The sequence below is a fragment of the Blennius ocellaris genome (assembly GCF_963422515.1).
Source record: "Blennius ocellaris genome assembly, chromosome: 15".
Taxonomy (NCBI): domain Eukaryota; kingdom Metazoa; phylum Chordata; class Actinopteri; order Blenniiformes; family Blenniidae; genus Blennius; species Blennius ocellaris.
In genome coordinates, this window is record NC_137664.1 from 17,165,974 (window position 1) to 17,182,208 (window position 16,235).

Genomic DNA, 16,235 nt, shown 5'->3' on the forward strand with positions numbered 1-16,235 from the left:
TGTGCACTGGTTTTGCTTCCCCCCCCCCAAGTGATCCACACAGTTTGTTTTAAAATTATTTATTTACAATAAAATAATAGTGGTCTTTTGGGGAAAAACTGGAATAAAGTGGGAAAAAAGTTGATCTTCGTACTTGCAAATCAGCGACTCTGGACCCTGGTGAAGTTAATGCAGCGACCCTGGAGTCAAGAAGGAGACGATCTGGTTAGAGTTGCAACATTGAAAGGCTTTCAACAAGAAAACGTGTTTCTATTCATCTCAAAAACAAGTATTCAAGAGAAGAAACCCCTTAAGCCCGTCATTTTGCTTATTCTAACCTTTACATCTCAACAATAACTCAAAGGAAGGATGAGGACCCCCTTTAACAATATTACGATAAAACCAAATGCAGGTGGGCATACAAGCATATCAAAAAGTATCATTTGAACTTCAAGTCTAGTGTCTAGATCTGCCTAAATTGTAGAAAGAGTCATATCATAGTTTTTCTTTGACCTGTGCGGAAACTAATTTACATCCTTAAAGCTCCAGCTGACACTGGATGAGATATTGTTTTGCAGGGATTTACAGTTGCCAGGCAACCTAATGTCCTGGGACTTTTGGAGAAAACCCAATCACATATAGAAAAAGTCACTTGTGCATTGGTCCGAGAAGGGACTGACATAGAAAACTGCAAACATGATTTGTTCCTAACTCAGGCTTCAAGCTCTCAATTGCACTGTGAAACTGTAACGTTCACACAAAAGCAACAGCAGTTTTTCAGTTGTGGAGCATTTTGCAAAAACGACACACCCTCACACCCTGTTGTGTGTGAAAGCCTTTCTCGCTCCAGGACTGTTGGTTAAACCAACTATTTATCAGTCAGAGAGCTAATATGACGTCTGCTCCACTAATTAAATCACAGGAGACTTGAGAGGGCGGACCACGGGTTGTAATCAAATGATGTCATGACATATTACAGCAGAAAAGTCACTCTTTGGTAGCAGTCCAGCTGAATGCAATGCACAAGGGGATGGCTGCAAGCGTCTTGCCTTGTCCTGAGCTGTGGGTCTCATGATGGCCACCCGGTCGTACTGTCTTCTGAGTAATGCCAGCAGCGCGTCGAGGCGCCCCTGCAGAGAGAGGCAGTGAGGGTGAAACCAATCCAACAGACCAAAACACCAACAGGCACCGATCACCCGGCACAAAACACAGTGTTTCTGTTAGTTCCACACTGGTGCTTGTCATTTTGCGGCCAATTGTAGGTGTGCACACGTCTCCGTGGGCGTGCAATTTTTTTTTCATGCGTTTCGTTCCTTCCTTCGAAAATATCTGACTTGTCTCGTCTCCATCTCAGTGCACTTGTCTTCCTGTCCGTGTTCCCAGACGGACGTTTGCCAGATCATCGTCGTACCGTTGTGTCTGTATGGACTGACCTTTTGGATTACTCTCATGTGTTCGCCTGCCTCTTTGTAAATCAAACTATTTCAACTGTGTCCATTCTGGACTGGGGTTTCTGCCGGTGGTTCGTGACAAGAAGGAAGGTCTCAGACCAGCCATAGTTCATCTTGAGCGGGCCGGAGCGGCAAAATAGAGCCATAATAGCCTTTAAATTTAACACAACGTGTTTCAACATAAAGCCACTTTTATTGATGCCTTCTAGTCATTAACTCATTGCCTCACCTTGATGGGTGCGTACCACTTGGACTGTGCTGGCGCGTTGTAGACCGGGGGCGGTCTGGGTGGGGGTCGGGGAATCATCGGCTCATCCACGTCCTCTGGAATGGTGACCACGGCGTTTTTGGCTTTCTCTAGCCGTGACCCCTCCTCTGTCGATCCCTTCTGTCCCCAGCGCACCTACACAGTTGTACACAGAATTGCCTTATTGTAATACGCACTCAGAAGTATTAATCAGCTCGATAATGCAACGTTAAAAATGGCCTCTTTTGAAACCATCTCTTCAGTTTACCTCCATGCGTTTGATTCCTCCCGGTCCCCTACCCCCATAGTAAGAAGCGTCCACTGTCGGCCATCTGTGCTTGGGTGAAAGATCATCTTCCGGTTCCTTGAACAAAGGCATTAAACCATCTTAAAGTTCTCGTCTGCTCATATCATTTTGTTTGTTAATTATTTAGCTCTGATTGAGTGCCACTTAATACATATTCAACATAACTTTGTGTGGATTTATATTCACAAATACATGAATTCCTAACATCTTGGCCAAAAGTGCAAATAAAATGCACAAATAAATGTTAACATTAATGCACATCTCTGCACATATTGCAAAGTTGTTTTTTTGTTGTTTTTTTTAAAAATTAGGTCTCTTATCAAGCATAGAGAGTAAAGCCTCGAGAGCGTGACAGAAAAGAGTGTTCTGATTCAAGCTCAACATACAAAATGTGCCAGTGACTTCTCTCCCTCCCCACTTCCACCCACAATCCCTCTGTGTCCGCCCAAAGTTAAACGTTCTCGCCTCGACTGCTGCCAGGAAGGCAGCGTGAGGCGATGTCCAAACATTGTTTCAAGGACGTAAAGACAATATGCTTGTTCCTAACAGCCTGAGCTTTACTCACAATGGCAGGAGGTGGTGGTGGAGGTGGGCGAGAGGGGGGCGGGTCTCTGATGACCTGGTAGAAACAAGTCCTATAAATTATATAACGTACAGCACAATGGCAAGATCATCACATATTGGGTTGAAGAATCAGAGCACCTTATTTATGAAGAATAGAAGCACTGATACGGCATTCAAAATGTGAAAACGGCTACGGATGGAGCACCACTGCGACCCAGTATACACAAATAAGTAATGGAGAGGCTGTAAACTCACCACTGTGCAGCAGAGAGGCCAGAACCACCAGAGCAAAGCCAGGGCCAACAACAGCAACAGAGCCAAGAGCAACCAGAGCACCCAGGTCCCATCTGACTGCAGGCGGCACACACAAATCACACTTTTATCAAACACTGAAGTTCCCAATCTAAGCTCTGGGACCACTTTACAGGAGGGTGGTGGACACCAGAGATCAGAGACGGAGCCCCCTGCTTTTTCTACCGGATGTGTCTTCCAGCGTTTGGCTTCACTGCCATGCTTTCTTTGTTTATGTGATCTGAGTGAGCTATAGAGGAAAACCATTTGAACCACCAATTCAACGGCTCTGCTCAAGCTCTCCTCTTGAGTTACACCATAAGGATTGTGCGTCGGGGGCCTAATCCAATTTTAAAGGACAAACAGCAGATACGCCTGTCGAGAGACGCTGTTGTAAATATATATCCAAGAAGGGGAAAACACCGCAAGTCACTTTTAATCCCACAAATGACATATTCTGTGCTGCGTAGATACTCACACATGTTGTGGCGTGTATCGACACGGGAGCAGAGATGTAGGATTTTCCATTGTTCAGGCTAACCAGCACTTCAATTGATCTGCGATGGGGGTCACAGAAGACGACATGAAAGAAAGACAAAGCCCATGAACGGTCTGCAACATGTCAAGTAGACCAGACATGTCATGTTCATCAGGCCTTTGGAGAACAAAGAGACATTAAAGCTGCGTTGACTGGGGTCCTCGCATACCCGCATACGTTGGAACGTGGTGCATGTCGAGGTTTTGTGCACGTCAGAGTGCGACGGAAATGTAGGCCAACAAAATGACATCAAAGTGTCAAATATGTCACATTTCGGACACGCTGTCGATTCCCCGCTCCCTCTCTTCTCAGCAAAACCCCAAGTCACGGTTGCAATGTAAATGAGTCTATGTCAGATTTCAGGGGGAATTCTGGTAGGAGTGAACACACAGCGAGAACACGTTTTCCTCCTTCACATCCATCAGGATGTTGCCCTTCTTGTCCTTCTCTTGTTTAGGCATGTCTGAAGCGTGGCGTTGTAGCAGGCTGGGTGGCGTTAGCTGAAGTTAGCTGCAGTCACAACTGTATTTCTTCCGCGATAACAGTTTTCTTTTTGACTAAATCATTGCTACAAATGCATTTGTTTCAAACTAATTAATAATCTGCACAATGACAGACTGCCTGACATATCATGGTAAGTTTTAAAAGACATTTGTGTCCACAGAGAAGTCAAGGTCTTTTCACATTTGGTATGTGGATGTTTTTTTTATAACATGAAGGTATAATATGGAATATTGAGTCATTATGGCTTATCATCATAGCTTATTTTAAAGTCTTCTTTAATATTTCCTCTCAAAAGTGGAACAAGTCTGCCCTCCTGTTGACCTGAAGTTGGTGCCAGTGAACATAAGCTCCTACTTTGGAAGTTAAACCAGTATTTATGGGTAATTAAATACTTTCACCAAGTCTTTGAGCATCTCATTGCATTGTGGGAGGCAAAACATAAAAAGTACCTGGAGTAAATTTACAGGAAACGCATGCAGAAAGGCCCTGGCATGGAATTGAATAGGAGTGTCCTGCTGTGAGCCAGAAGTGTAAACCCCTGCAGCACTGGAATAACTTCAGATCAACATATTAAACCCATGTATACCTCATTACATAAAACCAAGTGGGTTCGCTTGGCCAGGTGGTTTGTAGGAGGTCTTTTGAATAGAGTGATAGATTGACCTATGAAGGAGAAAACTGTTCGAGTCCACTTCTGGGTTTAACACTTCTAAAAGAAGAATGTAGGTAAGCTACTTGATTGATCAAATTTGACTCTTTTATGAAAGACATACTCAAGTAATTCAGCAATCGTGTTGATCTTCGATCACATTTATCGAGCTTGACTTCAGACTTGATGGTGTTTTCAATGTTTTGCAAGTAATAAGAGGCACGCCCAAAGGTCAGTTTACAATATGGCTGCCTGCAGTGTGACATGTCAGCATAAACATTGTTTTAATTTGGTTTTGACAGCACATTGACGATTTTCGAGTTACAGGCTTGTACAAATAGCTCTGCTCTAATCCAATCCTGTTAGTTTCAAATATGGCGTGATATTTTTATTTATACTCAGAAAAGGGTCGCGTGAGAGCAGGGTTACTGGAAGCATCCAAGAGAGAGAGAGAGAGAGAGAAAGAAAGAGAGAGAGAGAGAGAGGGAGAGAGAGAGGCCTGGTGACAGCTTTTGGCTCAATTATTAAATGCCAGAGTTATTTTGGTCTGACAGTTTATCTGTAAACTTTGCACTGTGTGACGCACGCACACACACACACACACACACACGATGGTTTGTAATAGTTGTATGTCTCACGCTTGGTAGACAGTTTGGAATACGATGAACATTAATTAATAACATTAATTGAAATTCATTGGAGTATGAAGAGACAGCATTCAACAGTTATTTCAAGGCTCGGTTTGGTTTTAAAAACTGTCAGGAACAGCCAGGAGAGATGAAACTTTCCCATGCTGGCCTTTAATATTTTTTAGCTTCCTGTAACATGTACATTACAGCAGAAAAGGCTCCTGTTAAAGACAAAGCTCCATCATATCTCCCAGAGCCGATAGTAACTCATCATCCCAGCAGACAGCTTTGAGTGCCGCCTTCCTCGAGAGTTGCTAAAAGTAGAATGAGAGCTATCACACTGCTATGTTTGCTTTGAAGTCCACTCAGCTCCCAGTTTGTTAACATGCTTCTATTTTTAAAGGTCAGATTCAAAGCTTTCCTATTCATCTAAGTGGAGCAGGCGCAAGCCGATGTGGATTTCCCAGGCTGAGTTGCTGTAGATTGTTTCTATTGCACTCCTCTCCTCACTCTTCATGCATATGTTCATATTTTTAACCATTTGGTTATCCAGCATTTTCTGTGGGTATCACTGAAAAAAAGAGACAACCACTTGTTAAAAGCATCTGGTGAGAAGAATTAACTCAGAGTTCAACTTCAACTTGAAAGTGTTTGGTTCCAGTTTTAAGAGTCCTGCTGTAGTTTGAAGAGCAAAACACCATAAATCCCAGTCGAGGTTGTGTGTGGACTAGTGGGGCCTGGTGGGGACTGGTGATTATGACCATCCAATGTCTAGTTTTACATTTGCTTGAAAATATCTTTACTTTCTGCCCCACACAGTCTTAAAACTGCTTCAATTCTGGTTTAGTCTTTACAGAAGACAAAATGATGTAACATTCTGCTGCTGTCACCAGCTCACAGTTTAAGTGCATCTTTATTTTCAAGATTAAGTTCAGGTTAGTTCAGGCGGCACTTAAACATTTTTCTGCTGTAGGTTTAGATTGCTGTGCGATATTGTCTATCGCACCTCTCTTCACACATTTATAATCCATGACAGTAACATCACTTTTCCCCCTCCACATGGTCCATATTAGTATAGAATAACTTTTTTGTTTAGTGAGTGACTATATCACAAACAACAGTTTTTAATTTACTCATCTAACTACTTTCTATGAGCACCCAAAGAAATGTTCCCAAAAAGCACCATTACTCCATAATACATCTATTCAATCATAACTCAGCTGTTATTGGAGAAAACTGGATATAAATGGATATGAAATGAGTGACGCTGCTCATCTAAAAGCATTTTCATGAGATTCACACAATGCTCTGTGCAATATATTTTAATTGCATGTGATTGTCTGTGCCACGGAGAAAGAAAAGAACCATAAATGAAAAAACAGACCATGTGATTATGCATGGCGACGGTCGCTTTCACTATTTTTGGTGTTTCAAACCCACGTGTGGTTTCTCAGCTGTAGATGAACGAACTCTTGTGGCCGCTGTAACTTTTTGTGGGAAACTAAATTTACGTAGGAATTGGAAGAAAGGTCCAGGAAATAATGTACATATTGTATTGCAATATAGGTCATTATAATATTTCATAATGAATTGTAATTGCACCATTGTTGACTTACTGTCCGACTTGTTGCAGGACAGGAGCTGGACACAGCAGGTAGCCATCTCTCACCACTGTTGGCTTCTCATCTGTGACGAGAAAGAGGAAAAAGACCAATCATGGGAATCGTAAATCCTAAAATGACATTTTTTAACAAACCCGATGACAAAAAAATGCTAAAAAAGCCTAACATCTGATCCACTTTTTATATTCTTCCAGTGTGAATGACTGTGGCATTGGTGTTGTCTATACAGCCGACCATGAAGCAGGAAAGTAACACACAATATGTAAACAGCAGAACAGATAACAACAACTAAGTAAAAGGATGCCGTCACGTGTTATCTCCTCTTGTCCTCTCGCTGACTCGGACTCCGCCCCTGCCATTGATCTGTTAATAGACTGATGAGATGGGAGCTTGGTTTCCCTCCGTCTCTCTGCCTGCTCTCACAATATCTCCTCTGTTCTCTGGCTGGAGTCAACAAAAAGCAACCACTGTTTGACTTCCTGACTGTTGCTTTCCACCACAGTACCGAGGTCTGCACTCTGTATCATGATCGGCTACACAGATAATTTCATTAGAGTGCATTGCAGCGTCATTAGGATAATGTGCTTTATGGGTCGGGCCTGTTATGCTGCTTCAGATGGTCTCCAAGCAATAACATCTATAAACAAAAGTTACGTGGACAAACATTCAAAGCACTTGTGTGCCGGCTGATCGCTTTTGTGTACTGACTGATGGTCACTTCATCGACAGTGAGCGAGCACAGGACGTTTTCTATCCTCTTGGATCCACTGAAGCCGCCGCCCTTCAGCACCACGTTGAATGACTCTGGAAAACAAATGTTTTGTTATTAATATGATCCACTTCGTTCAGTTGATAAAAAGACTAAATTTGACAAAATAATTGCTCATGCGTTACAATAATAAACAAGTCACATATGGTTATCTTTAAGCACAAGCATGACTGATGAGCTCCACGTGAAACATGTGTTTGGAGAGGGTTAATCATAATTGTTTATGTAAAATATATCACATTTTAATCACATAAAGGGAAGAAAACTATAATTTAAGACATGAAATGAAAAAAAATGCTTCAGTTTTAGAGTAAAACTCTGCAAAATGTATTGATGATGAGCTGAAAATATGTAGTTGTTTGTGGAGCTTCAAAACAGCCTTCAAATGTAATATATACAAACAATTTGTGATTATTATATCATATTTTGCCTGATATTGTGTTTTTTTTTCCATCTGGATGGGTTTTACAAGAAAGTGAGATTAAGCCTCGGACTTCAGCCTCTTTAGTTGATGTTTGTTCCTTTTAATGTAAGTTTATTGTCTGTCTTTCTTAAACCAAAATATATTACAAATGTATTTCTTCAGAAAAGCTCTGCAGTTATTTTTGAATCCACAACACGATCTTGACTGTCATCCCATCCTCCACCACAACATGACCTCAGAAATCATCTTCCTCCAGTAAATATTGCATAAATCCGAACTTCTAAATTTATGGAGATGGATTGAGTTCCCCCATGTCTCTGGTAGTGATCCACCTGAACAACGGCTAGTTCACCCTCTTTACATCTACAGTTATGACGCAACTGAAGAAGCTATAAAGGCTATATAAATATGAAACTGTCACATAAAATCAATATCAACAACATTCATTTGTATGTTCAAACTCACCATTCACACAAACACTAGACGGCTCGATGGTGAAAACTTCAGCACACGTTTGCTTTAGGATCTGTGACACAGAGATGAAACAAAGAGTTGGTTTCAGTTGGTTAGTTTTCGTACCCAACGAGCGAACACGGTGCGTATGTTTCCTGTATGGATCTCCAGATCTCACCTTGTTGACGATGTCTTTGAGCGCGTGAAACCCGGACAGGACCGGGAAGACCTGCTCCGTACCGTCTGCTATATCTGCCAGCTGCAAGTCGAATGGAAACATTCACACGTTCGCTCTTTGTGGTTTTGAGAATGGAACAAGGCTCTTTGCCGTGTGTAGATGTTGAGTGCTTTGCTGACGTTTAGAGAGGAAAGTGCTGTTTTCTGAGTGAAAGCTTTCATCTCCTGCTTTAATGATCGCAGGGCAGGAGGTTTGTCTGACAATATTTAATTAGACCGTGATGTAATTACTTCCTGGGCCGAGCCCAGAGCTCTGCAGGTCAGCGAGACTGCCTGCATGAAGCCATCCAGGGCTCAACGCTTTGGAAACAGTTCAGATGTGCTCAGTAAAACTTATTACACCAATTAGTTATGCAACCGCACATTAGGAGAGGCGTTGTATAATAATTGCTGCTGTTCAATAATTCATGTTCAAGTACGATCAGAGCATTTTGAGTGTTTTCAACCCGGCCAGCAGAAGATGTTTGGGTTAAGACACGTTTGTTTTCCTCTGAGGTTCATCCACACACACAACGCTCTCTGTCAGCAACCTGATATTTGCACAAAATGAAATCAGCTGCCTCACAACATGTTTTCAGTCTTTTTTTTATACAAACCAAATGCATCACAAATCAGAGGAAGTACAAATCCCCTGCCAGCTGCTATCGGATCCAAAGCCTCCCGGGAGGTTTTGGCCGAGTTCGAACAAACACAGCGACGGGGTCAAGGTGTGGCGATGCTGTACATGCAGGCCAGGAGCAACTTCCTATTGAAGTTTCGAACCGATCCAAACACACGCTGACACATGCACTCACAGAAAGACAAATACAAGGTCAGGGTTTAAACAAGCAGCGAGATCAGAAACAGATTGATGCTTGACTCTCTCTCTCGCTCTCTCTCTCTCTCTCTCTCTCTCTCTCTCGCTCTCTCTCTCACACACAAAAAGACGACAACAGATGAAGCCCTCCTACCTGATGGTGGTCAAAGTCCTTGATCCCGACACAGTACACTCTGGCTCCGAACCCCCTGGCTTTGTTGGCCTGGGCACAATAACGAATAGTGAAGATAAAGTGTGGTTTCTTTGATTGCTACAGTCCATTCCCGTCAATACAGTGTGTTCTTTAGCAAAGCCAACTCTCTCCTTGTTTTGCTTCCTTCCCAGGAAGTAACTGGTGCAGTTCATGCAATTTGATACAAAAATCAACACGCTGAGGCTGCAAACTGTTTATATTGAGCGTTGTAATGTAGTAAAACAAAAACAGAGGACGATTTTAAAACGTGGAGATTTATGTGCATACACTGGCACGTCGTCAAGATTACGAAATACAAAGGCGTGGTTTATATTCTCTGATTCATTTTCAAACAAAATGTCAGAAAGTAATAGAACTTTATGTCATTTAGAAAAAGAAAAAGAAAAGAAAAGATGCTCTTTTGGATCAGCGCTGTGCAACTTACAAAAAAAAAAGTGAATACTGGTTACTGTTGCAAAGAATGTGCTTATTATTTTAACATTTACTATTCCTGCGCAGTATAATGACACTCAGTAAGTTCACTCAATCTTGTAGTGAGCGATACTTGATAGAAAACCCACTGATAAACCCACTGATAAACTGATAAAAATAAGAAGAAGCTGCAAACCTGAGATAAGCGTACACACCTGCGGAGAGCTGCCGGCATGATATGGAGGTGAACTGACGTCTTTTAAAGCTGATAATCAGCCGCAGTTTGTGCATTTTCTCACCTCTTTCACACTCAGTTCAAAGGGGTAGATATCCAACTTGCCGTCGGTTAGAACGATAATGAGGCTGGATGACGGCGAAGTCTGCCGCTTCATTTGCTCGTACACCTGATTGTGTAAAAATGGAGGAAACATTCGGACAAAGTGGACAAAAATGGGGTGAAAGTGAAATCAATTTTGACGAGCACACCTACCGCTATCAAGCCTTCATGCATGTACGTTTCACCAGCGGGTTTGATTTGGCTCAGCTTGTTCAAACCGTCGTCGATCTGCGACCTGTGAAGCCCAAATAAGCGACGTGTCTTGAAAAGAAAAGCAACGCGCGCCAAGACCGTATGTGAAGGGGAGGTTTTCAGAGGAGAGGAGGAAGATGGGTGATGAAAGAGGGAAGGGGAGACAGAAAGAGGAGGAGGAGGAGGATGTACCTGTCTCCTGTTAGTGGCAGTATGACTTCGGCTTGGGCCGAAAAGACGATGTAGGAGACCCTCATCCTGGGACTGAAAACACACAAACACACGCACAACAAACATGATGACGAATGAGCTTTGTGTGTTTCAGGGTTGAAACTCACCCCGATAAAAAAAATCACTGTATTACACAAATCCTTTCTGTCGATCGCACCACATCTACATTGCATGAGGTTTGACGTTCAACCAATCATTACAATTTGGCGTGAGCGTGGGCTGCGCGATTATGAGTCAAACATATCAACGTTATTAACAGATGGCAGTTGGCAGCCATATTTTCCCTTGAAATACAATCGTCGAAAGTGGTCTTCTTACGACGACTTGCTATGAAGGTAGATTACATCATACAACATAACTTCAGGTTACAAAACTTAAGCCTCTGATACTTTAAGTGACCTACGTTATCAAAACTCCAATATTTGTCAGACAGTACAAATTAAAGCTGCATTTCGTGGCATCATTTGGCCAAACAAATCTCAGCAAAGCGGAATAATCAAGGGGTGACTCAACACCACTATAAACACCCATAAAATACAATAGAATTGGAGAATGACGTGACTCCTTGAGTGGAACACACAGGCAGAATAATCCAAACAGTGGAATTAAAATGACAGCATATCAAGCAGAGTTTTATGTTGTAAAGTGTCTCCAAGTGAAGAAGTTGGCGTTGCTGCCTGGGTAAATATGAGGCATGACCATGCATTGTGGTCAGCGCCACCATTAACATCTGGCTGTGCCATTTGGCTGTCATATTTAGCAGCCTGCTATTAAACCTAAAGATATCACGAGCCCTCCACACCAGCACTCAGAGGGGTTTCGGTGCAGTTGGTGGCCTTGTATGATATCAGCTGCCCGAAATAACCGTGCCCTACTTTCTACTCTGCCACTACTGTTTGTTCCTGGAGTTGAAAGACCTCCACAAGACTGTGCAATCCTTTTTTGCACGCTGGTCAGGAAAGACAACTGTCATTAAAGTGTCTGCTACCATGTGCAGATTAAATCTGATTTTCTGTGTAAGATTTGAATGGGGGTGAATGACATGTGGGAGTGAATGTGGGCCGGAAAGGGTGGAGAAGAGGGGAAATGAAGGGTAGTTGGGTTGGGGGGGGGGGGGTTACTCTACCATTAACACAGGAAAAAAGTGCATGAAACTGCTTCTTAATTGACCTGATAAACCTGCTGGTGAGCTGCTCCACAAACCCATAGATCTCATTCCAGTGTCCCCACACGCTGCCTGACCTGCAAAAAGAGTGAACGTCGTCAGATACATCCAAACACTGAAGCACCAATAAACACAGTCATTTTAAATCTAAAGTGTAGGAAGACGGAGACTCTGGAGAGTCAATGCAACTGCATGTACTCTGGTTTTTATATGCTTTACCTACAAAAAACAACATTTTAGGCAGGATTATTTCATGTTTGTCTCATTTGACTTATGTTAAAACACAATATTGCAAATACATGTGCGATTAAGAACTGCAGCCTTTAAGACTCTGAGGTAAATATGTATATATATATACAGTGGTGGATGAAACACTGAAGAACTGTTGTCATGCACAACTTCAATTGTTCTCAATCAACCAGTAAAAGTACCTTTGTTAAAATGTTGAAAGTAACCAATTGGAGTAAAACTTGTTTTGCTGGTTCGACAGCACCAAGGTTTGGATATTAATATACATTTTGTATTTATGGGTCTTTCTGTCTACAGTCTGCATGCTCTGGGTGTGTGGTTTGTTTGTTTTTTTTCACTCACCATGCATTTATATGCCGTTGTATGTAACGTTACATGTCAGTAGCATTACATCTCTCTCTCCTCTGTACCTTCCTACATGATCTCTTTTAAATACCTCCACCTCTCAGTCTGGATATCCTGGAGGGTTTTCTTCTGAGGGTGTCATGAGCTACGTTGTAATCAAGTACTGCATAAATATAACTAAACTCGCTTGAATTGGTGACTCTACATTGAGTGTAGGTGTGTGTTTTGTCTGGTCAGCTCAGTGATTGGAGGTGTGAGGACTCAACTACAATCATTGTTAGCCTGCATAAATTCAAGTAAAACACCGAAGTAAAGTTACTTGATACCAGAGAAACCTTTCAAAAAAAAAGTTCACATTCAACTGCAGTGTCGGCAGCTGGACTTTAATTCAATCGACCTGTTGAAAATGTTTACATTGAAGCACATTTCTCAGATGAACAATGTATTGTAAAAGCATTGTAATGTGGTACTTTGTCTTCCCAAATATAGATACAAAGCAAGAATTTTCTTGGAAGAAGAATCAACATGTTGATGAAAAAGTGGGTATAGTGTATCATGTCTGTATCCAGTATAAATACATAATTAAAGATTTGCCTATATCGAGCCCCAAGACCAGGGATGTCTTTCATATTGCATAACCTATGTTGTTATCGTGCCATAATAATCTTTAAAATTGAACTTTAGAGTTTTCTTTGTTGTGATGGAAAGTATGTGATAAAAATGTCTTTATTTTCACAAAAGCCCAAGAATTACTACCAGATATGACTACAATCTCAATATAAAAGGCTATTTTAATGGAATTTTCTGGTGCAAAATACATTGAAATGTAAAATAAATACAATTATGCATTACGTATGTTTGAACAAACTCTGATAGCATGACTTTAAGCAACAAGGAAATTACATTGCATGACGATATCTCAGTATTGTGTAGTGTCTACTCAATAAAAAAATAAATCAATGTTTTCTTTACAATTTCTTTTGCAGTTTTCTTTGAATTAGAACCTCTTTTGGACCAGTTATATTTGTCACCTTTGCCTTTGTTAGAGATGGATGGATAGCGATGGAACAACACTGTGTGATGACAGTTACAGTAAAATGACAACTTAATTATAATTATGCATTTGTAATGCATTACTTCCACACCTACAAGGACAATCCCCAAGGAATGCAAATTTAATTCAACAGTTTACATTTTGACAATGTCTTGCCCAAAAAAGAGAAAGTGGTCCATGTGTGGATGTATACTAGAGGAAACACACTTTACTCTCCTGGATGGAAACTGGTGAAAGTGAGATCAGTTGTGGTTGGAAAGTCTGTTAATACTTATAGTTTATTAATCAACAGCAATACAGAAAAGAAGGGTAAAAAAAATATATTTTAAGTGAATGTTGCTATCCAGTCTGATGATAGGAGAGAAAGGTGGAGATATAGCGGAACCTTTGCAGGAGAGCAGCGCGGGGATCTATAAACACAACCATACAAGGACCGGACCGAGTCGTGTCGGCGCTGCTGGAACAAGGAATACACTGTTTTGTTTGTTTATTTATTGAAACTCACCTGTCCAGAACAAAATAAATATCAAACGCACCATCGCAGGACGCGTCGTCGCCGTCATGCAGCGAAGAAGAAATTACGCACGCGCTTCCCACCAGGAGGATTTCCACACAGATCCATATCCGATCCATAATCCATACGTTACATAGCAGCGGCGGGAATTGGACGGAGGTGGTAATAATAATTAAAAATATATATATATATATATGTTGAAGCTGTGAGTGCAAGTCAGTGGAGGAGGGTCGCTCCTCTCCTCAGCCTCAGTCCGGAGCTCCGCTCACATGTTGGAGCAGAAATCATCCACAGTGAGAGAAGACTGGGCAGGGCCAGCAGCTGCACACACACGCACACGCACACACACACACACGCACGCACACACACACACGCACACACACACACACACACACACACTGCGTCGTTCAGGTAAAATATAATATTTTGTTTGCAGGACAAAAGAATCCCTTCCTGCATTGTAGATATAAATAGTATCTAATTCTACACTATATTCTTTTGTTTTTCTTGCATTTTTACTTGATTTCATTGTTTTTTGGGGGGGAAACATAAGAAAAGAAGTTTAATTTTGTCCTCCTCACTTGTCCTCAATCTGTGTGTTGGTTTGTTTGTCTCTCTGGTTCTCCAGCAATGGACTTATGACCTGTCTTTATCCTGAACTGGGGTTTGTAAAAATGCTAGTCTGAAAGGAAACCAATCAGATTTGTATTCTTTGAAAGTGATCACGTGCTGTGATAGTATACACATTGCATGTTGTAAACACTCTTATACAGACACAACATCGAGAATCCAAACGCCATCGAAACATACCTTCTTTTAAGCCCTGAAATTACACTGTTACTCTTAAAAACATTGTATGCGACTTCTTTTAGAATCATGACACAGCAAAGCTTTGGTCTTTCTGTGTTGCTGTCCAAACTGTGACGTTTTCAAGTCTGTGTGATAAGAAGTTCTGTCTCAGTTAAACCAATATAATGTCCACATATGTGTTTTTCTTTCCTGGCCTTGCACTGGATTGACGTCTATTTGTATTTTACATCTCCTTCAGTTGTTCCTAACTCTGTCGGTGACGGTACGTGCTTGATGTCGTATCATTGTCATACGCCTGCCAATATCCCAACAATCAGAACAGTAGACTAACAGTTTCAACACTTGGAGAGGGTTTGATCTGTCGTCTATACCAGGAGTTGCCAACCTCGATGACCAGAAGAGCAATTTTCCATCAAATAAAATTTGTCTGGAGCCACAAAATGTGCAAAATGATCTAAAATGAAGAAACAAACTAAATGTTGTATTCAAATAGACTTTCCTTTTTCTTGCTTTCCTTTTTGTTGATTCTGTAGCTAATTTGAGCACTTTTCTTTTTCAGGATTGTGAGCAACTGTGGAATCCCAGGTAAATGGGGACAATTTACACAAAAAAATCCCAAAACAAAGAGAAAATAAAAGCAACACAAGGTTGAACTGAAACTTAAGTTGAATTAAAAAGAAAAAAAGTTTTGAGCCCTATTTCGCTGGTTGTTTGAGGCATTTCAAAGATCCAACCAACCAAGAGTATGGAAATAGAAGAAAAAAATGACAGATGGATGATTTAAACAGCTGAAAAGAACATCAGAAAATATTTGCGATATAAACTTTCTTATTTTAAAGAGGGAGTTTGGAGATTGGTAATGTCAACTGCAGGAATGACACTTTCTCTATTTGACTCTTATTCAACCTCAATTCCTGGAGTCATTCCGTCTCCTTGTCATGTTTGTGGCAATAACACCGTCCCCTGTTGACTCATGTGTGTACTTCTTCTCTGCTCCCCTGCTGGAATCATACTGCAGGGATGTGTTCATTTGTTTCAGTTTGAGCTTTTAGGAATGATGAAGTCACGGCCGTCATCATGTTGGATAATAACATAGCAGAGCCATTGTGTCAGCGAGTGCAACCTCTTCTTCCTTCGGCCCTTTCCCCCTCCGTCATGCTTGGCTGTTGTGGATTATGTGATCTGGGTTTTGTTTGTGGGACTGGTTGAACTGAAAGACAAGAACAATTAACGGTAATCCGTCCAGTCATTTC

The 16,235-nt window shown here is 41.4% G+C and overlaps 1 protein-coding gene across 2 annotated transcripts; it reads right to left on the reverse strand.

Moving 5' to 3' along the window:
• Window positions 1-43: 43 nt before the first annotated feature.
• LOC308140561 (anthrax toxin receptor 2-like) lies at window positions 44-14,445 on the reverse strand. Of its 2 annotated transcripts, none has more exons than XM_080510390.1 (17): window positions 14,195-14,445; window positions 12,016-12,087; window positions 10,807-10,878; window positions 10,576-10,657; window positions 10,385-10,489; window positions 9,615-9,683; window positions 8,606-8,686; window positions 8,440-8,500; window positions 7,490-7,585; window positions 6,776-6,845; window positions 3,318-3,396; window positions 2,804-2,899; window positions 2,550-2,603; window positions 1,946-2,041; window positions 1,660-1,833; window positions 1,029-1,109; window positions 44-179 (listed from the first exon to the last, which is right to left on the reverse strand). In XM_080510390.1, exons 3-17 carry the CDS (start codon window positions 10,869-10,871, stop codon window positions 141-143), a joined length of 1,248 nt encoding a protein of 415 aa, XP_080366516.1. In that variant the 5' UTR covers window positions 10,872-10,878; window positions 12,016-12,087; window positions 14,195-14,445; the 3' UTR covers window positions 44-140. The 2 variants fall into 2 exon arrangements, with proteins under 2 accessions (XP_080366516.1, XP_080366515.1); XM_080510389.1 differs by having other exon boundaries at window positions 14,164-14,445.
• Between the last annotated feature and the right edge of the window lie 1,790 nt (window positions 14,446-16,235).